Source organism: Acipenser ruthenus, chromosome 15 (assembly GCF_902713425.1).
Source record: "Acipenser ruthenus chromosome 15, fAciRut3.2 maternal haplotype, whole genome shotgun sequence".
Lineage (NCBI taxonomy): Eukaryota > Metazoa > Chordata > Actinopteri > Acipenseriformes > Acipenseridae > Acipenser > Acipenser ruthenus.
The window spans coordinates 7,934,522-7,956,633 of NC_081203.1; the positions used below are offsets into that span (position 1 = coordinate 7,934,522).

The 22,112-nt window shown below is 39.8% G+C and overlaps 1 protein-coding gene across 1 annotated transcript; it reads right to left on the reverse strand.

Annotated features, from left to right (window-relative positions):
* Positions 1-1,550: 1,550 nt before the first annotated feature.
* LOC131697557 (sarcosine dehydrogenase, mitochondrial-like) lies at positions 1,551-17,976 on the reverse strand. The gene is made up of 5 exons (XM_058987298.1): positions 17,860-17,976; positions 17,385-17,498; positions 16,546-16,684; positions 15,873-15,986; positions 1,551-1,702 (listed from the first exon to the last, which is right to left on the reverse strand). Exons 1-5 carry the CDS (start codon positions 17,959-17,961, stop codon positions 1,551-1,553), a joined length of 621 nt encoding a protein of 206 aa, XP_058843281.1. The 5' UTR covers positions 17,962-17,976.
* Between the last annotated feature and the right edge of the window lie 4,136 nt (positions 17,977-22,112).

Genomic DNA, 22,112 nt, shown 5'->3' on the forward strand with positions numbered 1-22,112 from the left:
GTGCCTGACACGCAGTTAATAAATGGACCGCAAAGGGTTAAACAATTACCTTGATCTTGACTTTTGATCTCTTATTAAGTTCAAACTAGCTATACGCCTTAGAGTGTAGACAGGGTCATGGTTACTATGGAACAATGATAGGAACCCATATATGCTTAATTCAAAAGTGACCTCCGAAACATGCTCCTGCCAATTCGTCATTTTTCACACTGCGGGTCCACAGTGAGGCCACCAGACCTATAGAGCCAGAGGACCCAAGCCCTCCCTACCTGAGCGGTGCTCTGCCAATTTGTGTGCTGCCCCTAGGAACCCCCGGTCACTGTAGGCTGTGACATAGCCTAGATTCGAACCTGCGATCTCCAGGCTATAGGGCACATTGTGCACTCCATGTGGAGCGCTTTTACTGGATGCGCCACTCGGGAGCCCCTTCAAAAGTGACCTTGATTGTGACGTTTGACCTCTGCTTAAGGTCAAATGCAAAACTTGCTTATAACTCCTTAGAGAGCGCACCCCAGGCGGTGACGGCGTGGCATCCCTGGGAGGTGTCGAATGGGCATCCCCGGACAGTGAGGAATGAGCATCTCCGGGCGGTGGGGAATGGGCAACTCCAGGCAGTGACGAATGGGCAACCCTGGGCGGTGCGGGACAGGTGATGGCATGGCATCCCTGGGAGGTGCCGAATGGGCATTCCCGGACGGTGAGGAACGGGCAACCGAGGGCTGTGCGGGAAGCAGCAATGCTGACAGCAGCATGGGGCATTCCGGCAGTAGCAATGCTAGCCTGCACATCTCCCTCATCCTCTCCTCGAGGATGGTGTACTGCTGCCTCCTCTCCTCCTGCCGCTGTGCGTCACTGGCATCTTGCCTCTCTTTCTTTGCCCTCCTCCTCTGCTGGTCCCAGGTATCCACCATGATAACCAGCATACTTGCATCCATTTTATTTCTTTTTCAAACTTAAAAAATAAAAAAAATAAAAATTCTCAAAAATTCACCCGCAGTACCTCTCCTGGCCTGGGTTCGTGGAGGTGCTGTTATCCCACACACAACACCATATGTGAACAGGGTGGCTGGGTGGGCGACTTCACCAGACCAGGGTGGGTGACGTCTCAGTACTGCAGGGTGAAATACAAATCCGTTCATTCTTTAATTATAAATAATAATAATAACAAAATAAACATAGGGACAGGCATACCCCATCACAGTCCCCTTAACCATGGCCACAAATCCTGATACCTCGGAGTCACCCTCAAATTGGACTCTCAGCTATCGCCATCACCTTGAAGTCAATAGCAAGAAGATGATATCCTTATGTTCTTTATTTCAAAGGTTTCCCTAAATTTAATATAACATATGACACAAACACCTGTTCATTTTACAAAACCTGTACCAAAGAACAAGCAATATAGTTGAATGTTTTTTTGTGCACTCAAGTTTTTTTTTTTTCATTATTATATTTTTTTTGTTGCATAACAATCTTCTGCAAAACACAGAGGCAATTAAAGACAGAGACCATTGGGATGTCTGAAAACAACATCAATGGAAGCTGTGCCCCTACCTCTGTGGTCCCTGAATGCTGATCATGCCCATATCCTCAGAGCAGTCCACGAGCTCACACTTGAACTTCTTATCCTGCAGTACAGTGGTTATGTGTGACCAGTTGTGCTGCGCCACAGTGCCCCCTATTGCCAGGTAGTAGCCATCGCCTGTAAGCGAAGGGACAGAGCAAAGCACAGCATTAGTAAAGCCATTAAAGCAGTGTGTCTGTTTGAGACTGTTCCAGAAACAAATTGCATCTCACTTACAAAAATAAATAAAAACGCAAATAACTCCCAGAAAGACACTCATTAAGCCTCATAAGGGCATGTCAGAAAACTGACTTTCCTGGTAACCGGGGTCCAACTGAACCCCAGCAACAAAACAACATATAACTAACAACTGGACTAAATGAATGAATGAGAATGTGTATATGAACACTTTATTGTGCTTTTCCTTTACTTCTAGCCATCGTTTGCTATAATGTGTTGTTTATGCTTTGCAAAATGGATAAGACGTCCAATGCGCACAGCTTTTATATAAATTATATATCATTATTATTAGAATTGTGTTCTGTTCATATATAATATATAACTAAACCACACAATGAAGTGTATTTGCTTTATATATCTTACATTTTATAGCTGTTTATAATATACAGAGAGAGACTCACACAAAAAACCTCTGTTGTAACACTATTCAGATAGCCGGAGGCAATGGCTCCATTGGTTTTCCCTATCTGCAATAGACTTCAATACAAACTGCAAAAAATCACATGTGCTAGAAATGATTTTTCAATGGATGAAAAAAAAAAAAATTTAATCAAGGGAGGCAAGTCTCCAGACATGCTTCCAGCCTTGCTCATTTTAATATAATTATTACCTTACCCAATGTTCTATTACGCATGTGCTGTTGGAGTTAGTGGACAGAGTGTATTCAATGTTGACAGTAGACATCTTTGCCCGTATTAAAGTGGTTTAATTTAATACAATTCTGCATGTGAGGTGAATATTATTCAATTTAATTTTGGACGAAGGTAGGAAACTCAGTAGATACTGAAGCTGATAGGACAAATTTGCATTGAGCATGTTACAGACGAAGGTGCACAGATTCAAGTAACATAACACAACTAAACCGTGAGAAGGAACAGGGCTGTTTTAAAACATCTAATAGATGCAACAACTTTCCTGGGATGCCAGGGATTATAGAATTTACATTCCTGCTTTTCACGTTCAACCAGGTTTTTTTCTGATACAGATTCATCATCGATATGCAAGCCTGGATAAGCTGCAATTCGTTGAGCTGTTTTCATAAGGACATTTAACTAAAAATACACTTGTAAATACTGTAAACATGTGAGTTCTGTTATGTGCATGATAATTTTAGGATCTTGTGTAGCAAAAGTTTTGCTTTTGTGGATGAGGGAAAAAAAAAGTTACAAGAAATAGATTTCTACAATTATTTATTTATTTATTTATTTATTTTTGCAAAACTCCAAAAATGCTAATTCAAATGTATTCATACCCTTTGATGCCATGATAGTATTGTCTACAAGGTGCTAGAAATTTAAATATGATAATGCAGAACCTAATTCTAGAAAAGTCTAGAAAATGCTGGATTGTAGGTGAACATTCTTAGAGAGTATAAAAGGGTTAGGCATAGGATGATTGCTGTCATTACACTTTTTTGTCATAAAGCTGGAGAAGGATACAAGAAGATTTCCAAGCTTTTCAGTATCCCAATTTCAACTATTGTTTCTATTATCAAGAAGTACAAGACTCATGGCACTGTCACAATGCTCCCTCGGTCTGGAAGAAAGAAGGTTCTTTCACCAAGAACAAGTAGAAGAATTGTGAAGAAGGTTAATAACAATCCGAGATCGACTGCCAAAGACATTCAAAGTGAATTGGCTGCAAGTGGGACTGGGGTTTCCATTTCAACCATAGGTTGCATGGTGAAGGTCTCAATGGTCACAGGCCAAGGAAAAAAACACTCTTAGGAAAACGACACAAGGACAATAGTTTGCAAAACGGTATTTGAATGATGGATATGAGTTCTGGTCAAAAGTTTTGTGGAGTGATGAAACAAAAACAAAGCTATTTGGTTATGCTGATAGTCTATGTTTGGAGAAAGTCTGGTGAGACATACAAAGAAATGCACACCACACCTACTGTCAAGTATGGAGGTGGTAATATCCTTCTGTGGGGCTGTTTTTCCTCTACTGGCACAGGCAATGGTAAAATGGATTCCATAGCATACCAAAAGATATTGACCAATTATGTGAAACCCTCTGGTACAAAACTTGATTTAAAGCGCAACTGGACGTTCCAACACAACAACGATCCAAAGCACACATCAAAATCTACTTCAGAATGGTTGAAGAAGAATAAAATCAAGGTTCTGGAATGGCCTAGTCAAAGTCTTGATCTAAATTCGATTGAGAATCTTTGGTATGAGTTGAAGAAGGCTGTGCACAAGAGAAGTCCTCGGAATTTGAATGAACTGAACAACTTTGCGTTGAAGAATAGTCAAAAATCACTGAAGAATCATGCCAAAAGCTCATTGACAGAAATCCTAATCATTTAAAAGAAGTTATTACAGCTAAAGGTGCCTCAACTACCTATTCATTTCATTTTCCTTGTCAGGGAATGTCAGGGAATGAATACTTATGAATTACCATTTATGGACTTTTTCTGTTAGGGTTGGGACGATAACAACATTTTTGTATCACGATTATTGTCTGATTATTGACTGCTATTTATTTTTGGAATTTTTATCTTAAAAAAAAAAAAAAAAAAAATTGAAACTTTACAATTTGAACAGCAATGCTTTATTTTGAACAAAACATTTTTAAAACATGTTTTAAGATGTTAATATTTGACAACACAAAACTATTTACACGTGATACATATATATATATATATATATATATATATATATATATATATATATATATATATATATACAGTGCCTTGCGAAAGTATTCGGCCCCCTTGAACTTTGCGACCTTTTGCCACATTTCAGGCTTCAAACATAAAGATATGAAACTGTAATTTTTTGTGAAGAATCAACAACAAGTGGGACACAATCATGAAGTGGAACGAAATTTATTGGATATTTCAAACTTTTTTAACAAATAAAAAACTGAAAAATTGGGCGTGCAAAATTATTCAGCCCCCTTAAGTTAATACTTTGTAGCGCCACCTTTTGCTGCGATTACAGCTGTAAGTCGCTTGGGGTATGTCTCTATCAGTTTTGCACATCGAGAGACTGAAATTTTTGCCCATTCCTCCTTGCAAAACAGCTCGAGCTCAGTGAGGTTGGATGGAGAGCATTTGTGAACAGCAGTTTTCAGTTCTTTCCACAGATTCTCGATTGGATTCAGGTCTGGACTTTGACTTGGCCATTCTAACACCTGGATATGTTTATTTGTGAACCATTCCATTGTAGATTTTGCTTTATGTTTTGGATCATTGTCTTGTTGGAAGACAAATCTCCGTCCCAGTCTCAGGTCTTTTGCAGACTCCATCAGGTTTTCTTCCAGAATGGTCCTGTATTTGGCTCCATCCATCTTCCCATCAATTTTAACCATCTTCCCTGTCCCTGCTGAAGAAAAGCAGGCCCAAACCATGATGCTGCCACCACCATGTTTGACAGTGGGGATGGTGTGTTCAGGGTGATGAGCTGTGTTGCTTTTACGCCAAACATAACGTTTTGCATTGTTGCCAAAAAGTTCGATTTTGGTTTCATCTGACCAGAGCACCTTCTTCCACATGTTTGGTGTGTCTCCCAGGTGGCTTGTGGCAAACTGTAAACAACACTTTTTATGGATATCTTTAAGAAATGGCTTTCTTCTTGCCACTCTTCCATAAAGGCCAGATTTGTGCAGTATACGACTGATTGTTGTCCTATGGACAGAGTCTCCCACCTCAGCTGTAGATCTCTGCAGTTCATCCAGAGTGATCATGGGCCTCTTGGCTGCATCTCTGATCAGTCTCCTCCTTGTATGAGCTGAAAGTTTAGAGGGACGGCCAGGTCTTGGTAGATTTGCAGTGGTCTGATACTCCTTCCATTTCAATATTATCGCTTGCACAGTGCTTCTTGGGATGTTTAAAGCTTGGGAAATCTTTTTGTATCCAAATCCGGCTTTAAATTTCTCCACAACAGTATCTCGGACCTGCCTGGTGTGTTCCTTGTTCTTCATGATGCTCTCTGCGCTTTAAACGGACCTCTGAGACTATCACAGTGCAGGTGCATTTATACGGAGACTTGATTACACACAGGTGGATTCTATTTATCATCATTAGTCATTTAGGTCAACATTGGATCATTCAGAGATCCTCACTGAACTTCTGGAGAGAGTTTGCTGCACTGAAAGTAAAGGGGCTGAATAATTTTGCACGCCCAATTTTTCAGTTTTTTATTTGTTAAAAAAGTTTGAAATATCCAATAAATTTCGTTCCACTTCATGATTGTGTCCCACTTGTTGTTGATTCTTCACAAAAAATTACAGTTTCATATCTTTATGTTTGAAGCCTGAAATGTGGCAAAAGGTCGCAAAGTTCAAGGGGGCCGAATACTTTCGCAAGGCACTGTATATATATATATATATATATATATGGACTGGGGTATAGGTGAATATATGAAAAAAGTCAGATTTGCGAACATCTATAGAAAATAACATTTACACATGCATAAATAGGTTAGTGAACAAAAACAACACGCAAACTGCTTTAAACACAAGGAAATTATTTGCTTTAAAAGGAAGTAAACATAAACAAGCTTAGATTGCATAAAGTCACATGACAATCACTGCACAGCACTGTGTGCATGGCAGATATTAAACGCAGGCACATATCAGAGTTGTACAGTTTCGTTAATGTGATTTTTTTTGTATGAAATACAAATAATTATGAAATTATCGTAAAAATCGCGTTATTAGGCTAATTTCACAATTTCCGCGCAGCCCATGAAATCACGATTTTCACAGGGTCCTAACTATAAGCCATCTCCACACAAAGCTTTTAAAAAAAAAAAAATACAAAACCGTGAATGTACAGTAACCTGCAACTGATGACTTCTTTCTTAACTCTAGAAGTCCCTGCCTCCCTGGTTCTGCTTTCTTAATATCTCTGTCACGGTACTTTGCACTTTCTTGATATTGCCAACAGCCGATAAGCAGTTCGGTTTGAATATTGCTTTGGCTATTTTAAACAAACGGCCGGTAAGCATTGCGTTTATGAAGCTTGCTTTGTTTATTTCAAATGCATTTAAAAGCTACAACAACACGCTGCCAATATCTGCAACCGTGCGCTCCATCATATAAACACATTGCACAAAAAAAGAGTAAAACACAAAGCTTTCTCAACTGGTGTCACTGCTACACACAGCTACACACAGCTGACTGACACACGCACACAGCCTGTCTCTCTTAAAGGGGAACGCACCAAAAGGCTGATTACTATAACGCTTTCTTTCTGTTTCCATCTCGGACGCTGCACTTGCTGCCAATACCATTACTCTCGTAGCCTAATTTTAATATTTATTTATTTATTTATTTAGCGAGGCGGTTAATTGATCAGGGCGGTTATGTGACGGTAGGATATGCAACGTTCCACTGTATGTTATTGTGGCAGGGCATAAGCCCTGCACATGTAAATAGTGTTGTGTGAAAGTAAGTTTGGCAGGGATGGGATTAAATCTATCTCTGCCAACAATCACAAGTGGAATGTAGCCATTCCCCAATTGGGTAACTGAGTGCTAATTGGGGAATGGCCACATGTACATAAAGGAAGAGCACATTCTTTGTTGGGGTGGTGTTTTGGAGGAGAGAAGTGAAGGTGAATGCCCAGCCTGACCTCTGTAAGTGTTGTACAGCACAGCAAAAAGACAAAGCAAAACAAACATTCTTGAATTCTAAATTGTATAATAAAAAAACAAAGTAAATTAAAATCCCACTGGGAACACAAGCCTGCCTCTCTGAGAAACCTGCACTTAAATGAAACAGAGCTCAAGTATCTGGTTCTGCTTGATGTATTTATGTGTGGACTGCTGCCTTTGACAAATGGACTTTTAAATCCCAGCTGGCTGTTTCCCAGAGGAGAAAACTAAATATGATGTTGGAGAAAGTGTGGTCATCCTGGAAGTCTGATGTTTCCCACATCTCTGATCTGACTGGTGAATAGTTAAAAATCATACACAAATCCCTCTGTATTATGAAAAGCAAATTCTCTAACCAGTGCCGATTCTCTAGATCTGACAGTATTTTTTTTTTTTTTTTACATTCCACATCAAGGAAACACTCAAGAAGTAGTAATATAAAAGCATGCATCACATTCTAAAATCAGGTAGACAGAGACCAGCCAGATGGACACAATGTGGTCCTGGATCAGAAAGACCTCAAATGTGTTTACAGATACATTCTCTCCTAGCATGCATGAGGACTGAGCTAATCACACCCACAACTGCTTTACTGGTTAAACCTGGCCCACCGCACGCGTTCATCACGCCAATCTGACCTGGACCAGCCCACACTTTAACTGAAATGAAACGACGCGGAACAATCTTTCATTAAACCACTGACATGGAACGCACTGTCGGACGCGCCTCAAGGCACATTTCAGAGGGAACATCATTTGTTTATTATTACTTCATCTTTTGCATGTAGGTAAAGGAAATCAATATTTCTGTAATCTTGTGGAAACAAGGTATAGAAATGAAACGTCAATCATTAAACATGTTACCTCAGAAATATTTACTATACCTCCAGTCTGTCGCTCTGTATTATAAAACCCAGGATAGCGTCATTAATCTGGATGAGGGGATATGAGTTATGTGGGGCTAATTACGTTAGTTTAAGAATTAATTAAAACAATTAATTAATTTGAATAATGACAATAGTTCAAATGAATGTGCGTTAATCAACTTGAATGAATACTATATGACCATTACCATATTAGATCATCGACTAAACACAATCTATTAGTTATCTGTTAAATTAAGACCTCATCATAATCATTTTATTTAATGATGTGTATAAGATCGAAGAATTACAATGAACACACAAAACACCCTCAACCACAACAAGGTAGTTTAAAATATCATAGCGGTTTATTAGCTAAAAATAATAATGGTACAGAAAGGAAAAACTTAGAAAATCATCATGAGGTAACAATTCAGATACATATCAATGCAGCACCAGTAAACACTTATTCCTTGAATGTATATGCTTCTATATATGTCGTTTCTCAATAATGCATTTAGCTACAGTACAAGTGGAATCCTATTGCTTTCCTAACATCCAGTATAGGTTCAACATCTCTTTCTAACACAGTACGTTAAACTCCTCTGTCTCAATCTCAGCACAGGCTACGCGGCTCTGCCAGCAGGTGATGACGTCACTCTGCAGACAGTTCCCTCAGCTCAACTACACAGACAACGGCCCTGAGTCTACCGCTCCCAGGCAAAATACCTCTAGTTAAACACCAACATTTATTATTAAAATGCAAAGCAAAACTTCTTCAATTACAATTCTTCTAATAATCACAGTTAAGGCTGGGCTACAATTGTTTACTAACAATTACACAAGTATACTTTTTAACAAGGTTCAAACTCTGAGGTTTTTCATACACGCGTTAAAAGCGCAATTTAAGATAACTATTTTATCAATTTCTATGTGTTGTAATCACAAAACTGGTACATCATCTCTGCAAAAGCACAGGTGGAGATCCTTTTCAACTGGTGGCCTGTGTGTTTTCTTCTTTCCTTAAATGCTTCGCCTCGCAGACGTCTCCTTTTCCTATCAGCAGGAGTGCTGAACACAGAGCTTTCTTTGACGTTCGTTTATTGCAGGGTACAGAAACTTCTTGCAGTCAAGAGGTATAAAGCTTAATGTTATCTTCTCTTATGGAGCCATGTTAGACTCAAACAATTCAGACACCAATTCAGAAACCAATTCAAAGTTCTTGCTGCAAGTTGTCAGTACTTATAGGACTTTCACACAAAGACCTATACATTACCCCTACAACTGTCTTCCATTGTTTTGGACAATGGGTTGCCTCACCCTGCATGGGATGAATACATTATCCATTTATGACTTCCTTCGGCTGTCTCCAGCTTTCGTTTCCTCCATAAATTCTGATCGGATGCTCCGATCTATTTATGATCCTGTAGAGACCATTTGTGTCGGGTTCAGTTCAAGTCCACCGGTCCAAGGCTCACTACCCCTGTAATCTGTAATTTTTTGAGAAACCCCTTCATCTGCCTTTTTTCTTAAGACAGAGAGCAGAAGACTCTTCTTCACACAGAGTGGTACTGAGTCAAAAGAAAGAAAACGTGTGTATTTCGGGTCTAAAATTCTAACTGCGTTTAAAAAGTAAGCAGCAGGTTGTTTGAAGCGAGGAGGCTGTGCTAGATCGTACATGTAGTACTGATTTAACATGGCTACAACCAACAGGAATACTTTTCGTCTGTGCTGACTTTCAAGTTTATTTTCTGAAAGCTGTTTGTTTTACGTTCTGTTTAGTAGTCTCTGTAGTATTGTTTCATTTAATGTGTGATTATGAAGCTAAATAACGATGGATCGTATGTTCTCCAAAGACACATTACAAGATGTGCAAAACAATTGACCTCCATCTGCATGTAGTTTCTTTGGGAAATTTCTTGACATGATCCTCAGATACTTTGCATTTTTTGCTTTGTCGTCCATTTTTTGTATTTTAACTCCAATGCTGAAAACTAGTAGATTTTAGCAACCTAACTCTAAATAAGAATGCAACACTGACTTTGTCCCACCTCCTGTACAGTTCACAGAAAAGCCAGTGCACAAGCACTGATAGGCTGATTAAAACACTGATGTCATGTATTTTTTAAAATATTATTTGTCTAAGGTACGGCAAGGGAATAAAAAAGCCTGTCTACAGAATTAAGATACATAGTTTGTGATTGCTTCTGGTGTATGCATTGGCCACTAAAGAGGTGAATTTCGCGGTGACCCCTCAGTTTCCCGATTTCGTGAATTAGGTAGACCCCTACATATAGCTATCAGCAATAAACCTTTGGTAATCTCCCCTTTGAATGGTAGACTTCTTACTACAGTTCATTCATTTAAGGTTGCAGGGTCCCACAATCATATGCAATTCCAGTACAGTACTCTCTGCGTATAGGAACACCACCTAAGGGTACACCCTTGTGGTGAAAGGTATTTTTCCCATTGTAAATGCTCCAGCTAAAGGAACAGGAACTTCTCTTAAAAGAACATCTTCTTGGCACTGACAGTGGCATGTAAAAAAAAAGCAAAATACGCTGCTGTTTCTCTTGCTACAAAAAGTTTGAAATTGTTCGAGCTCTTGAAAAAAAGTCGCAGAGTAATTTGGTGTTTCCTGTTGCTTCACCATTCTGTTAAATAATGTGCATGTCTTGTATGTTGCTGCTGTATTTGTTAACGTGTGCAGGGGTGCTGTGTTAATTTAGTTTGACAGTTAGTTTATTAAAGTTAGTTTGTCTGTTACTTTGTTATTATAGTTTATTAACATACACTTGCCTATTGATTTTACTTATTCAGCTAATTTCATATGCTGAAGCATGTGCGTCATGACAAGTAATACATATGTATACCGAGCATCAAAAGAAACTTATCACTATAATAACACATTTATTTTCGAAAAAAATAATGATGGACATTGACAAAATGTTTTTGGTTTCTTTTTCATCACTCGATCATTCATTCTTGACCATGACACACTTTAGTGATTATGACTGAAGCATAGCACTTAATCACCAAATTAGTGAGACAGTTGATTGAACACTGGATATGGAGTGATTTCAGCTGTTGATTGGCAAACTTGAATAAAAGCAATAAAGAAAATCACAGAAAAAAAACAATATGCCACGTCTGTCAAGACAGCAGCACCTTCATGCAATTGGCATGTTGGAGGCTAGACTAGGGCAGCGTATTGTGGCTCGTCGTCTTGAGTGCTCACAACCAGCAATTTCAAACCTGGCGAGACTGTATAACCAGACACACTCTGTAAATGACAGGCCACGAACTGGGAGACTAAGAGTCACAACACCTGCCCAAGATAGACAGATCATTTTGCAGCATCTTCGTGATGTCAATTGTTAAATCAGCACCATAAAAAGTCACTGTACCTGCTCTAAAACAGAGTTTGTCATTTTTCGATCACATCTAGTGAATTTTATCCAGATATAATAATAAGTTTCTTTTGATGCTCACATATAAGTGATAAGTTTCGTTTCTCTTAGCTGCAGACTACTGTATTACTGTTTTCGAGAACATAATCCAGACTTCCTGTGTGTCAAGGTCATCGGCACAGGTAACTTGCAGAGTTTAGAAGATCCTTAGCTTAACTGGAGCGCTCACCAGGGCTGCCTTTATTGGCTTGCGGACTGTGGGCTTTAGAAGGGCCTTGCTGAGGAGCAAGCAGGTGACAGACAAGTTCCTGGAGTCAGCAAGCAGCTTGCCAATTAAATAACCCTGCAAATATGAAGCCTGCACAGAATCTAACATGATCTGTGACTTATGAGGAGTTGTCAGTGCAACAGCAGTAGCTTTTTAAATGACTGCAACAAAACGGTTCATAATATGACTTTACAGACATCACTATAGTACCAGACATGTTTTAAATGAAAAATACATGTCTACTATAACAGGAGTTTCTTTCAAAACTGGACATTTGATACCAGCATAGCGAGCGGAAGTACGTGCACAACAGGAAAGATTTAGGGAATTGTTTTGTTAACTAAAATCACTTTAAGATAATAAAGGTTCATTTAAAAAATATACTTATTGCAAAAAACATGTACATTCTCACCAACAGTACCCAGTAGAAACCATAGTTTATGCATCACTGCAAAATATGTTATTTAATAACTAAATCTAACTGTAAAAGCAGACAATAATAAGAATGACAGAATAATTAAAGCAATAAGTGGTTTATCTTGGTTGTACTTTAATGTAATCCCTTCCCGCCAGGTGTTCATGGTTTTCTATACTACTGAAGCTCTACAGAGCGAATGTTCACACATGCTTACGCAGATAAACCCACGCAAAGCTGTCTACACTTACCCTTATCCCCTCTCACTCACAGCACTGCAGCTCTTTATATTTGCATCTACTGGGCTGTGAATAAGCACACTAAATGAGAAATTACCTCTAACAGATGGAGCTTGGCAATCCACAGCTAATTCATCTCCTGCAATAAAACCTCTTCAAGCTGAACATCAGCACCTATTAGCCCCCTTGCCCCATATTAGAATGCCTGATTGGCAAGCTATAATTTTAATGACTCTATATCATTTGTTAAGGTTATTCGAAACTAGACTTCTACTTACAAAATAATAGGTCATTGTGACTTACAGTCACAGTATATGACAGTGCAGGAGGGCCGAGTTTGAAGGCACCTTAGCTTTTTTTAAAACCTTAATTCATATCTCTATATGTACATGTATGCTACTGATGTGTGAAGTGACTTATTATACACACACAGTATAGTAAATGTACACACATGTTCCACACAGTGCATTGAAAGTGTCCAGTATTTACTGCGCTCAAGTTTGGACGATGTGGAGTTCACTGCATATGTATAAACAAGTAATTGTGTGTTCACTGTGCTTACAAACAATGCTGTTGTCTGTGTGCTGGAGGAAGATTGACCGGGAGAGTTTGAAGCCCTTGCTTACACCCTGAACAGCAGGTACAATAATCCCATTGCTTTCTTTTCAAGTTATCCTTTTGCCTTCTCAGCACTCAACCTGTTAAATATTTCAAGGATCTCTGTAGAGCGGGCTTTCCACTTCACCGGCTTGATGTGCCCTTTTTAAGACGCTGCTCTCCCTCCACCTGTATGGGCCAGGCGCTTTGCACTGCTGCACTGGAAAGAGCTATCGCACTCAGCACCCCGTGTTCACAAGGCTCCAGTTTATTTAACCACACAGAACCCACTGAGTCTAACGCTGCTTTAACACTCTTCTAAGCACTCGCAAATTGCATTAGTTGCATTTCAAATTAGCCAAGAGCATAGACCTTTGATAGAACCATTGGCATATTCATTTATTACAAACTATTAGGCAATATTGCCTCCTAATGTGCTTTGTTATGCAAAGGATTTTATTATAGATGATGTTAAGCAATAGTGGCCAATAGGAGAGTCTGCAACTACAACTGGGAATGAAGGACCACAGTCTCAAGTGTCCCAGAAAACAAACAGGTGGTTCTGCAGTATGTGATGCTGGAAGAGACTGGTGACTGACATCCCATTTGTGAAAGGCATCAATCAGTTTACATAACTCATAAATCACCTTTTTATTATCGGCAAAACACTCAAGTCACTCGCAAAGACTCAAACCAGCAGATTTTAGTGCTGTAAATGTTGACCGGTATCATTGTTTTTCTTGCATTTGTTTTGTGCACGTTTCAACTGTTCTCTGATATATTGTTTAGTCTTTTTTTAACATTAAAATAATTGAACTAATTCAATTACAACATTCAAATAATACATGCAGTGTAATGAATAATATTGCAATACCATGTTGTGTACTTTGGCTTTTTTAAATGTATTTTTTTATGACTTATTGGGATAGGAGGACGCCCACTGGAACCTCAGGTCCCTGAGTTGTGTAGGGAATCGCCGCGGTGAAGGAGAAAAATAGTAAGAATTGGGCATTCCAAACTGGGAGAACATTTTAAATAATTGGAGATTCTAAAAAAAAAACCAAAAAAAAAACAGAGAATGCCTTTCAACTATTCAACTGTTCTCTGATATATTGGTTAGTCTCCTTTTTGCAATTTGAACATTAAAACCCTAAGAAAAAAAATGTGGCGATTCCAAATTAAAAAAATAAATAAATAAAAAAATGTAGCTTTTACAATTTCCTGGTGTACCAAAAATATGTTCTCAGAGAAGAGCACACTGCAAGAGACCTATAAATACTCTTTTAATAGATTAAACATTTTTTCAAATGTTAAACGGGTCAGCTGTATTTTTGATATAGCAGGTTATTCTCCAATATTTATTCAAGGTATTTCCATCAAGACATAAATGTTGTACACAGGTATTGTCATCCACATTAATGATGTGGTGTGTCATAAAAAAAAGTAAGAGCATGATGGTTACAAATATCCCCAATACGATAAAGTTTAAACAGGTTTCATCCTAAATGTAAGTTGTTTAGGAAATTAAACTGAGTCTAAAAGTAAGATCAAATAACTGAGGCTGACCACACATCAGCCAGAAATATTGGCGGGAAGGTTGGCAACAACTTAAATGAACATTGACAAACATTTAAATTAATTATCATTATTGTTAAGACATACTGTATGTTGTACCTTAAGTGAACAAAATTCCAAAAGCAGTATATTTTTAATCAATTTGGTGAGTTTATTAATATTCCAATGTGATCATTTAAGAAAATAACATTATGACCTCTCTCACTGACCTGCACTGTTCTTACATCATGACTGCCAGAACCACACTGCAATGTGATGAAATCTGCCATTTACCCCGCTCCCGCCCTTCCACAGTGAGGACCCTGCACTAACTCCCAGCCTCTCCTCGGTGTGGGGTGCTGACCTCCCCTAACCCAGCCTCTCCTCGGTGTGGGGTGCTGACCTCCCCTAACCCAGCCTCTCCTCGGTGTGGGGTGCTGACCTGCCCTAACTCCCAGCCCCTCCTTGGTGTGGGGTGCTGACCTCTCCTAACCCAGCCTCTCCTCGGTGTGGGGTGCTGACCTCCCCTAACCCAGCCTCTCCTCTGTGTGGGGTGCTGACCTCCCCTAACTCCCAGCCTCTCCTCGGTGTGGGGTGCTGACCTCCCCTAACCCAGCCTCTCCTTGGTGTGGGGTGCTGACCTCCCCTAATCCAGCGTCTCCTCAGTGTGGGGTGCTGACCTCCCCTAACCCAGCCTCTCCTCGGTGTGGGGTGCTGACCTCCCCTAACCCAGCCTCTCCTCGGTGTGGGGTACTGACCTCCCCTAACCCAGCGTCTCCTCGGTGTGGGGTGCTGACCTCCCCTAACCCAGCCTCTCCTCGTGTGGGGTAATGACCTGCCCTAACTCCCAGCCTCTCCTTGGTGTGGGGTGCTGACCTGCCCGAACTCCCAGCCACTCCTCGTGTGGGGTGCTGACCTGCCATAACTCCCAACCTCTCCTTGGTGTGGGCTGCTGACCTGCTATAACCCAGCCTCTCCTCGGTGTGGGGTGCTGATCTCCCCTAACCCAGCCTCTACTCAGTGTGGGGTGCTGACTTGCCCTAACTCCCAGCCTCTCCTCGTGTGGGGTACTGACCTGCCCTAACTCCCAGCCTCTCCTCGTGTGGGGTACTGACCTTCGAAAGCAGGTGCCAGCACAGAGCTTTTTGGTCCAGGTTCGATGCGGCTCACTGTAAGGTCACTCTCAGTCCCACCCTTCTTATTCAACATGCAGGTGTAGACAGTTGTACCTAGGAAAAAGAAACCCCTTTCCTGTCTTAAAACATTCTCCATGCCATACACTCACCACTCTGTGAATAAATGTTTTCCTACCCTCTGTCCTGTGTTTGTCTCCGCTTGTGTCCAGGACCAGAAGACACATTTGAATATTATGTGGAGACAGACATACAACAGAGGCTAGGAGACACTTTTTACCATTTTGTCAATACCAAACCATTGAGATCTTTTAAGATCTGACTTGACAAAGTTTTGGGATCAATGAGTTTCTAGGAACTGGAAAAGTAATGTTCATTAATTGTCTTATGTTCTTATGTATTCTCTTTTCTTCTTCCTCCTCTCCTCTTCCTCCTCCTCTGTTATGTTGCATAGTCAAGTCTTTCAATGATACTCATCAGCAGTGGTGGGAAGGTTCACTCCCGTCAAGGAAAGACATCTCTTGCCAGGGGTGAAGCTTCCTAGAACCTCCAACTAACAACAGCTATGGGCACTTATATAAGGTATGTTAGTAACTTACAATGCATTTTGACCCCTGATTACAGCTCACAGTTAATTTTACAGATGACTGCTTACCAAGTGGCTTATTCAGATCTGCTGTGAACAGCCAGTCCGCTGCCTTTTTAGCATCAGTTCCCACCAGGTAGAACTTGCCGAAATAAGACATGTTAAACACTGCCACAGCATGCCTGCATGTCAAGCAGTCGCTCTTTATCTGGAAGAAAAGGAAGAAACCAAAGATGTTATATACCGGAGTACATGAATGGAGGCTCCAGGTCTGTCCATCTGTGCCTTCAACATGCAACCCCTAACTCTGTATCCAAGTGGCAGATATCTCCTTCATTCTGAAAGCCTGAGTACCTACAGGTCTCCAAGACCCTGTTCTACACAGATATCTCCTTCATTCTGAAAGCCTGAGTACCTACAGGTCTCCAAGACACTGTTCTACACAGATATCTCCTTCATTCTGAAAGCCTGAGTACCTACAGGTCTCCAAGACACTGTTCTACACAGATATCTCCTTCATTCTGAAAGCCTGAGTACCTACAGGTCTCCAAGACACTGTTCTACACATTTGTTGTTTATATTTATTTTTAAAAAAAATCTATCCATCTTTGATCTACATTTCTTGGAAAGCAAAAAAAGAGATGCTGGTAAATCGAATTGAACTCAGTGGGCTCTGTTTGCCAAAATAAGCCCAAGGCCAAATCTCTAATGGCTTGAAATGTAATGAGTGTGTACTTCACAAATACACACAGAACAAGGGAGCTGCTAAACAAAGAAACATCACCTTAAACCAGCTAAATAAAATTATTGTTTTCAACGAAAACATGAAATCATCATTAAAAAACAAAAACAAGTCAAATAGTGGGGACACAGAGCTTTTCTTTCTGTCACAGATTCTTCGTACTCACAATGTCATGATGTGGTGGGAAGTCGAAGGTGTACTCTCTCCCAAGTAGCTTGTTGTACCTGTAATCAGTGTGTCGGGAGGAATCATAGGCCCCGTAGTAATCATAGTCCAAGACCTGTCCACGTGGAAGCAGAAAGAATTGCATCGAATGAGCTATACTGACATAAGAACACTAACATGCCCAGATGGGGTATTGTTTGTTTTAATGGAGATTCACTTCATGTGCTGTAGCTGACTGCAGTAACTACAACATAGGTTATTAGATAACAGAAAGACCGTCCTCACCCCATCCCCAAATCCACAGTGTTGTACTTACAAAATCTGCAATTGAACCGTGTTGTTGAATATGCTACATATGTTTTACATCAAGCAAGATCATGGTGAATATGTTTTGAATAGGATTTTATTCTTAAAGTTTGAATAAAACCGTTTTAAATCCAGTACTGGTCACAGAGATAGTGAGAGTGCATGCCTACCGGTGCAGGGCCTTCCTGACTGAACCACCCTGGACGCTCCCAGCCGTGCCTCTCCTGAAACACACAGCCCTGCTTCTCCAGCTCCTGCAACAACACCAACATTGATTCTATTTAAGATTCACACACTAAACTGCCCTGAACCTGTATGGACCCTGATGAATAATAATGAACTGCAGACCTGCCTGAAAGCTGCACAGCTGTTGTGCAGTCAGCTTCGAGGTGTAACATTATATTTTAGTCTTTTTTTTTTTTTTTAATTTAGTCGTTGCCAATTATTTTTTATTATTTTCTCCCCAATTTGGAATGGCCAATTATTTTTTAGGCTCAGCTCTGACTCGGGAGGGTGAAGACGAACACACGCTGTCCTCCGAAGCGTGTGCCGTCAGCTGACCGCTTTTTTTCACACTGCGGAGTCACCATGCAGCCACCCAAGAGCTACAGCGTCGGAGGACAACGCAGCTCTTGGGCAGCTTACAGGCAAGCCCGCAGGCGCCCGGCCAGACTACAGGGGTCGCTGGTGCGCGGTAAGCCGACCTGACGACCTAACCTCCCTCCTCCCAGGCGGGGCTCAGCCAATTGAGCGGCACCCCCTGGAAGCTCCCGTCCTCGGTCGGCAAAGGAATAGCCTGGTCTCGAACTCGTGACGTCCAGACTATAGGGCACATCCTGCACTCCACGTGGAGCACCTTTACTGGATGCGCCACTCGGGAGCCCATATTTCAGTCTTAAAGAGTACATAGTGGGGTTCCAAAAAATATAGTGTTATACAGCCCCACGTGCTGCTACAACTGTTTAAATAACATACCTGTCATTGTTCTTTTCACTGGTAACATCCCGACAACTTTTTACACTCTTAGTCTGTTTCAAAGCTATTTTTAAAATGGTCGCTCTAGTGCACTGGGATTTGAGATCTGTCCTCTAAATCACTGCAGGAAAAAAAACCTAAAAAACATAACTAGTGCTCTGGCTTTTCTTTTCCGTACTACATCATTATTTTTTTATTTTTTATTTATTTCTTAGCAGACGCCCTTATCCAGGATATCACATTATTTTTACATACAATTACCCATTTATACAGTTGGGTTTTTACTGGAGCAATCTAGGTAAAGTACCTTGCTCAAGGATACAGCAGCAGTGTCCCCCACCTGGGATTGAACCCACGACCCTCTGGTCAAGAGTCCAGAGCCCTAACCACTAATCCACACTGCTGCCCTACATCATGGATAAAACCTGACTTGTGTTTTAGCAAGGTGCAACATTAATAGTAATTTTATTTATTTATTTTTATTTATTTATTTTTACTGTAGAGGATCCTTTTTTTAAAAAACAAACAAACAAAAAACAATATTCAGCAGCCCATCTGCCTGTGTATCCCTGCCGACATCCGGTGACGTCACCAGGTGGGCTGCCATCTTTATGCTCCAGTGATGTCTGGGAGCAGAGATGTAATAATTCAGTGCGGCATAAGTATGAAAGCTTTTAAAAGCTGTCCGTTATGTGAACTGGAGAAATCATTAATAAATAATATCCTGTCGCGGAATGCAGCACTGTTGGTTAGGATGCATGAATGTGCAGGAATTCCAAAACATAAAATATGTCAAAGAAGTGGTTTAAGAGTCTCTAGATTCACTGTTCACTCAAGAAGTGTATAGCGATCAGATGAAATATCTGATAAGGGATAGTTTATGAGTACCCTTGCAAACCTGTCATTTAAACCTGAACATTAACATTTTGATCCTGGGAATAGTCCATGTGATTGGGATGGAACTAACATGCCCAGTTTATTCTCCTGTTACAGTCTGGTTGCAACAGCATCATTTATTAAATGTATTTATTGTAACTGATGACACTGAATGATTTTCCTCCAAATAGGATTCCTGTTGCTGCATTCATAAAGCATTCTAATTCACTTTTAGAATTATTTTAGAATGAATTCCTTTGTATTGTATACACCATTAATTTAAACATGTTATTTGAATCCTTTTGTCACCCATTTCAAATCCAGTTTAAATACCAAATAAATGCAAGATGGAAAGAATGAATTCTTTTGAATCTAAAGAATTATCATGGTTAAAATAACCCCCTGGACTGTTCCTTTAGGACTGGAGGCATGGTGTTCCAATGACAGCAGCCCTCCCTCCATCCGCCACTCCTGAAGAGATTTATGAACTGTGTCATAAACAATGCAGCATTACTCCTCTTCACACTTTCCATCCCTGCACTTGAACATCATAAGCCCTTCATCATTCTTTATGACTCAGGGTGGCATTAGTGCGATTTTGTGTTTTAAATCTGGCCCAGTTCTGGTCGCAAGAAATTTAGCAGGACACTTTTTTTTGCAGTGGAAAGCAGAACTTCAAATCTGCAGTTCTCCATACTAATGCTTGGTTAAACAGCCATTACAACCTTTTAGACAACTTTAATAGTTTAGCATTTATATTAATACAGTGTGTGCTGAAATGAGAATACCCAGCTGACAAACAGCATACCGTGCTGTGCAGACCTGCCTGCTTCATTTTAAAACACACAGAGCTTTCTGCACTACATTAACTGTGTTTATTTACTCATTTGTTTTCTACAGAGTGGCACTTACACTTTGCATCCTTTATATCTTTACAGTATTGAAGAGTAGTAAATAGATATGATCTGTGAAGCAGCAAAGTACCACAGGCATTTTATGTAAATTAATTTAAATTGGTTCATTTTGTAGAAAGCCGTTATGATTAAATGTACCCTACTTGGGGTTCTCATAGATGGGCGGTAACTAGGGAAGAAAGTTCCATGAAAGGAGTCTCAAAACAAGGGGCAAGTGCTAAGGCATCCCAGTCATACAAACCAAAGCTTACATTCTTTGGTATTTTTCTTTTCAGTGTAACCAGAAAATAAATAACATTTAAATAATTCTCCTGGTGAGCTAGCCTTCATGACTACAGTTTTGATGTGCTTTCTGTTCTCTTTTATTAGATATGAGTTTTAGCTAATACGCTATCTATACTCTACAATCTAAAGCACTTATCCTGTCAATGGTACTTGGTATATGATTAAGGTGACCAGATTTTTAAGTCTTTAAACTGGGAAAGTATGGAAATATTGTGAATAACTTCCAACTTCCAAGCTACCAGGAAGCTCTAGGGTTTTTATTTTCACTTTGGCCATGTTTGATCTAATATCATTTTGAAAGTGAATGCAGAGACTCATGGTGATATTCAGAGTGAAATCTTTTACTTTCAAAACCTTTTTTTGTGAATTAATGATCTTTTTGTCTTTGAAATTTTATTTCTACACAACAAGTATAGTTATTACATTACACAGTAGCTATTCAATAATATCAAATTCCGAGATTCTATTTTATTGCTGATTACTGCTGCAAATCTTTTCTGCCTAAGAAACTGCATCTTCTCTCCGATTTCTACTTTCCATCTCTTTCTGTGCTATCCTCGTGTCCAATCTGCAAACCCAGCCCCTCCTGTATGAAAACATTACATATCTCAATATTTATTAAATGGTTACTTCATATAATCGTTATTTAAAAAATATTTAATTAATTTCTTACCATTTAATAGGACATGGTATTTGTTCTGTATATTTTATATATATATATATATATATATATTGACTCTGTGGAGAACAGCAATCCACACAAATCCAAGCAGCTGTTTATTCATTTGTTTAATCAAATGAATAATCTGATCAACACCAATGGGGTTATGGATCATGTCTTAAAAGGGCAGATTTGTGTGACAACAATACTGTTATCGTAGCTGTGATCCAGCAGTGTTTTTGTCACCAACCACAACTGGTGTTTCATTGGTACTGGTTTGAATTAATTTGAAAGTGGGAAATAAAGCTGCTGACATTGTGACTGTGTACTGTAACATTTATTTATTGAAATATTTCAGACAATGATAGATTTTTACTTATAAGCCCCTGGACCCACGCAAAAAAGAAGGTTTTTATAGTGTTAAAAAGAACAGAGATACAGTATATTGTGTTGGACAAAAATATTCTTTCAATTCATGTCACTCCAAAGCAACATGATTTTGACACCAACTGTGTGGGTGGTGGATATCCAATGCCTGGTCTTTCCAAATCATCCCACACACGTTTGAAACGATTAAGATCTACGTACTGGGAAGCACATTCGGATAGACATCAATTTTAAACAGTTAAAAAAAAGGGAATATAGTTTCAAAAGACAACTAGGATGAAGTCTGGTATTGCAAAAGTACACCTGCCCAGACAGTATAAAGAGC

Coding starts and splice junctions, on each gene's coding strand:
- LOC131697557 (XM_058987298.1), bottom strand. CDS start 17,961: ATGTTGGTGTTGTTGCAGGAGCTGGAGAAGCAGGGCTGTGTGTTTCAG. Junction 17,499..17,859: donor GTCAGGAAGGCCCTGCACCG/GTAGGCATGCAC, acceptor CCACGTGGACAG/GTCTTGGACTATGATTACTA. Junction 15,987..16,545: donor AGATCTGAATAAGCCACTTG/GTAAGCAGTCAT, acceptor TCTTTTTCCTAG/GTACAACTGTCTACACCTGC.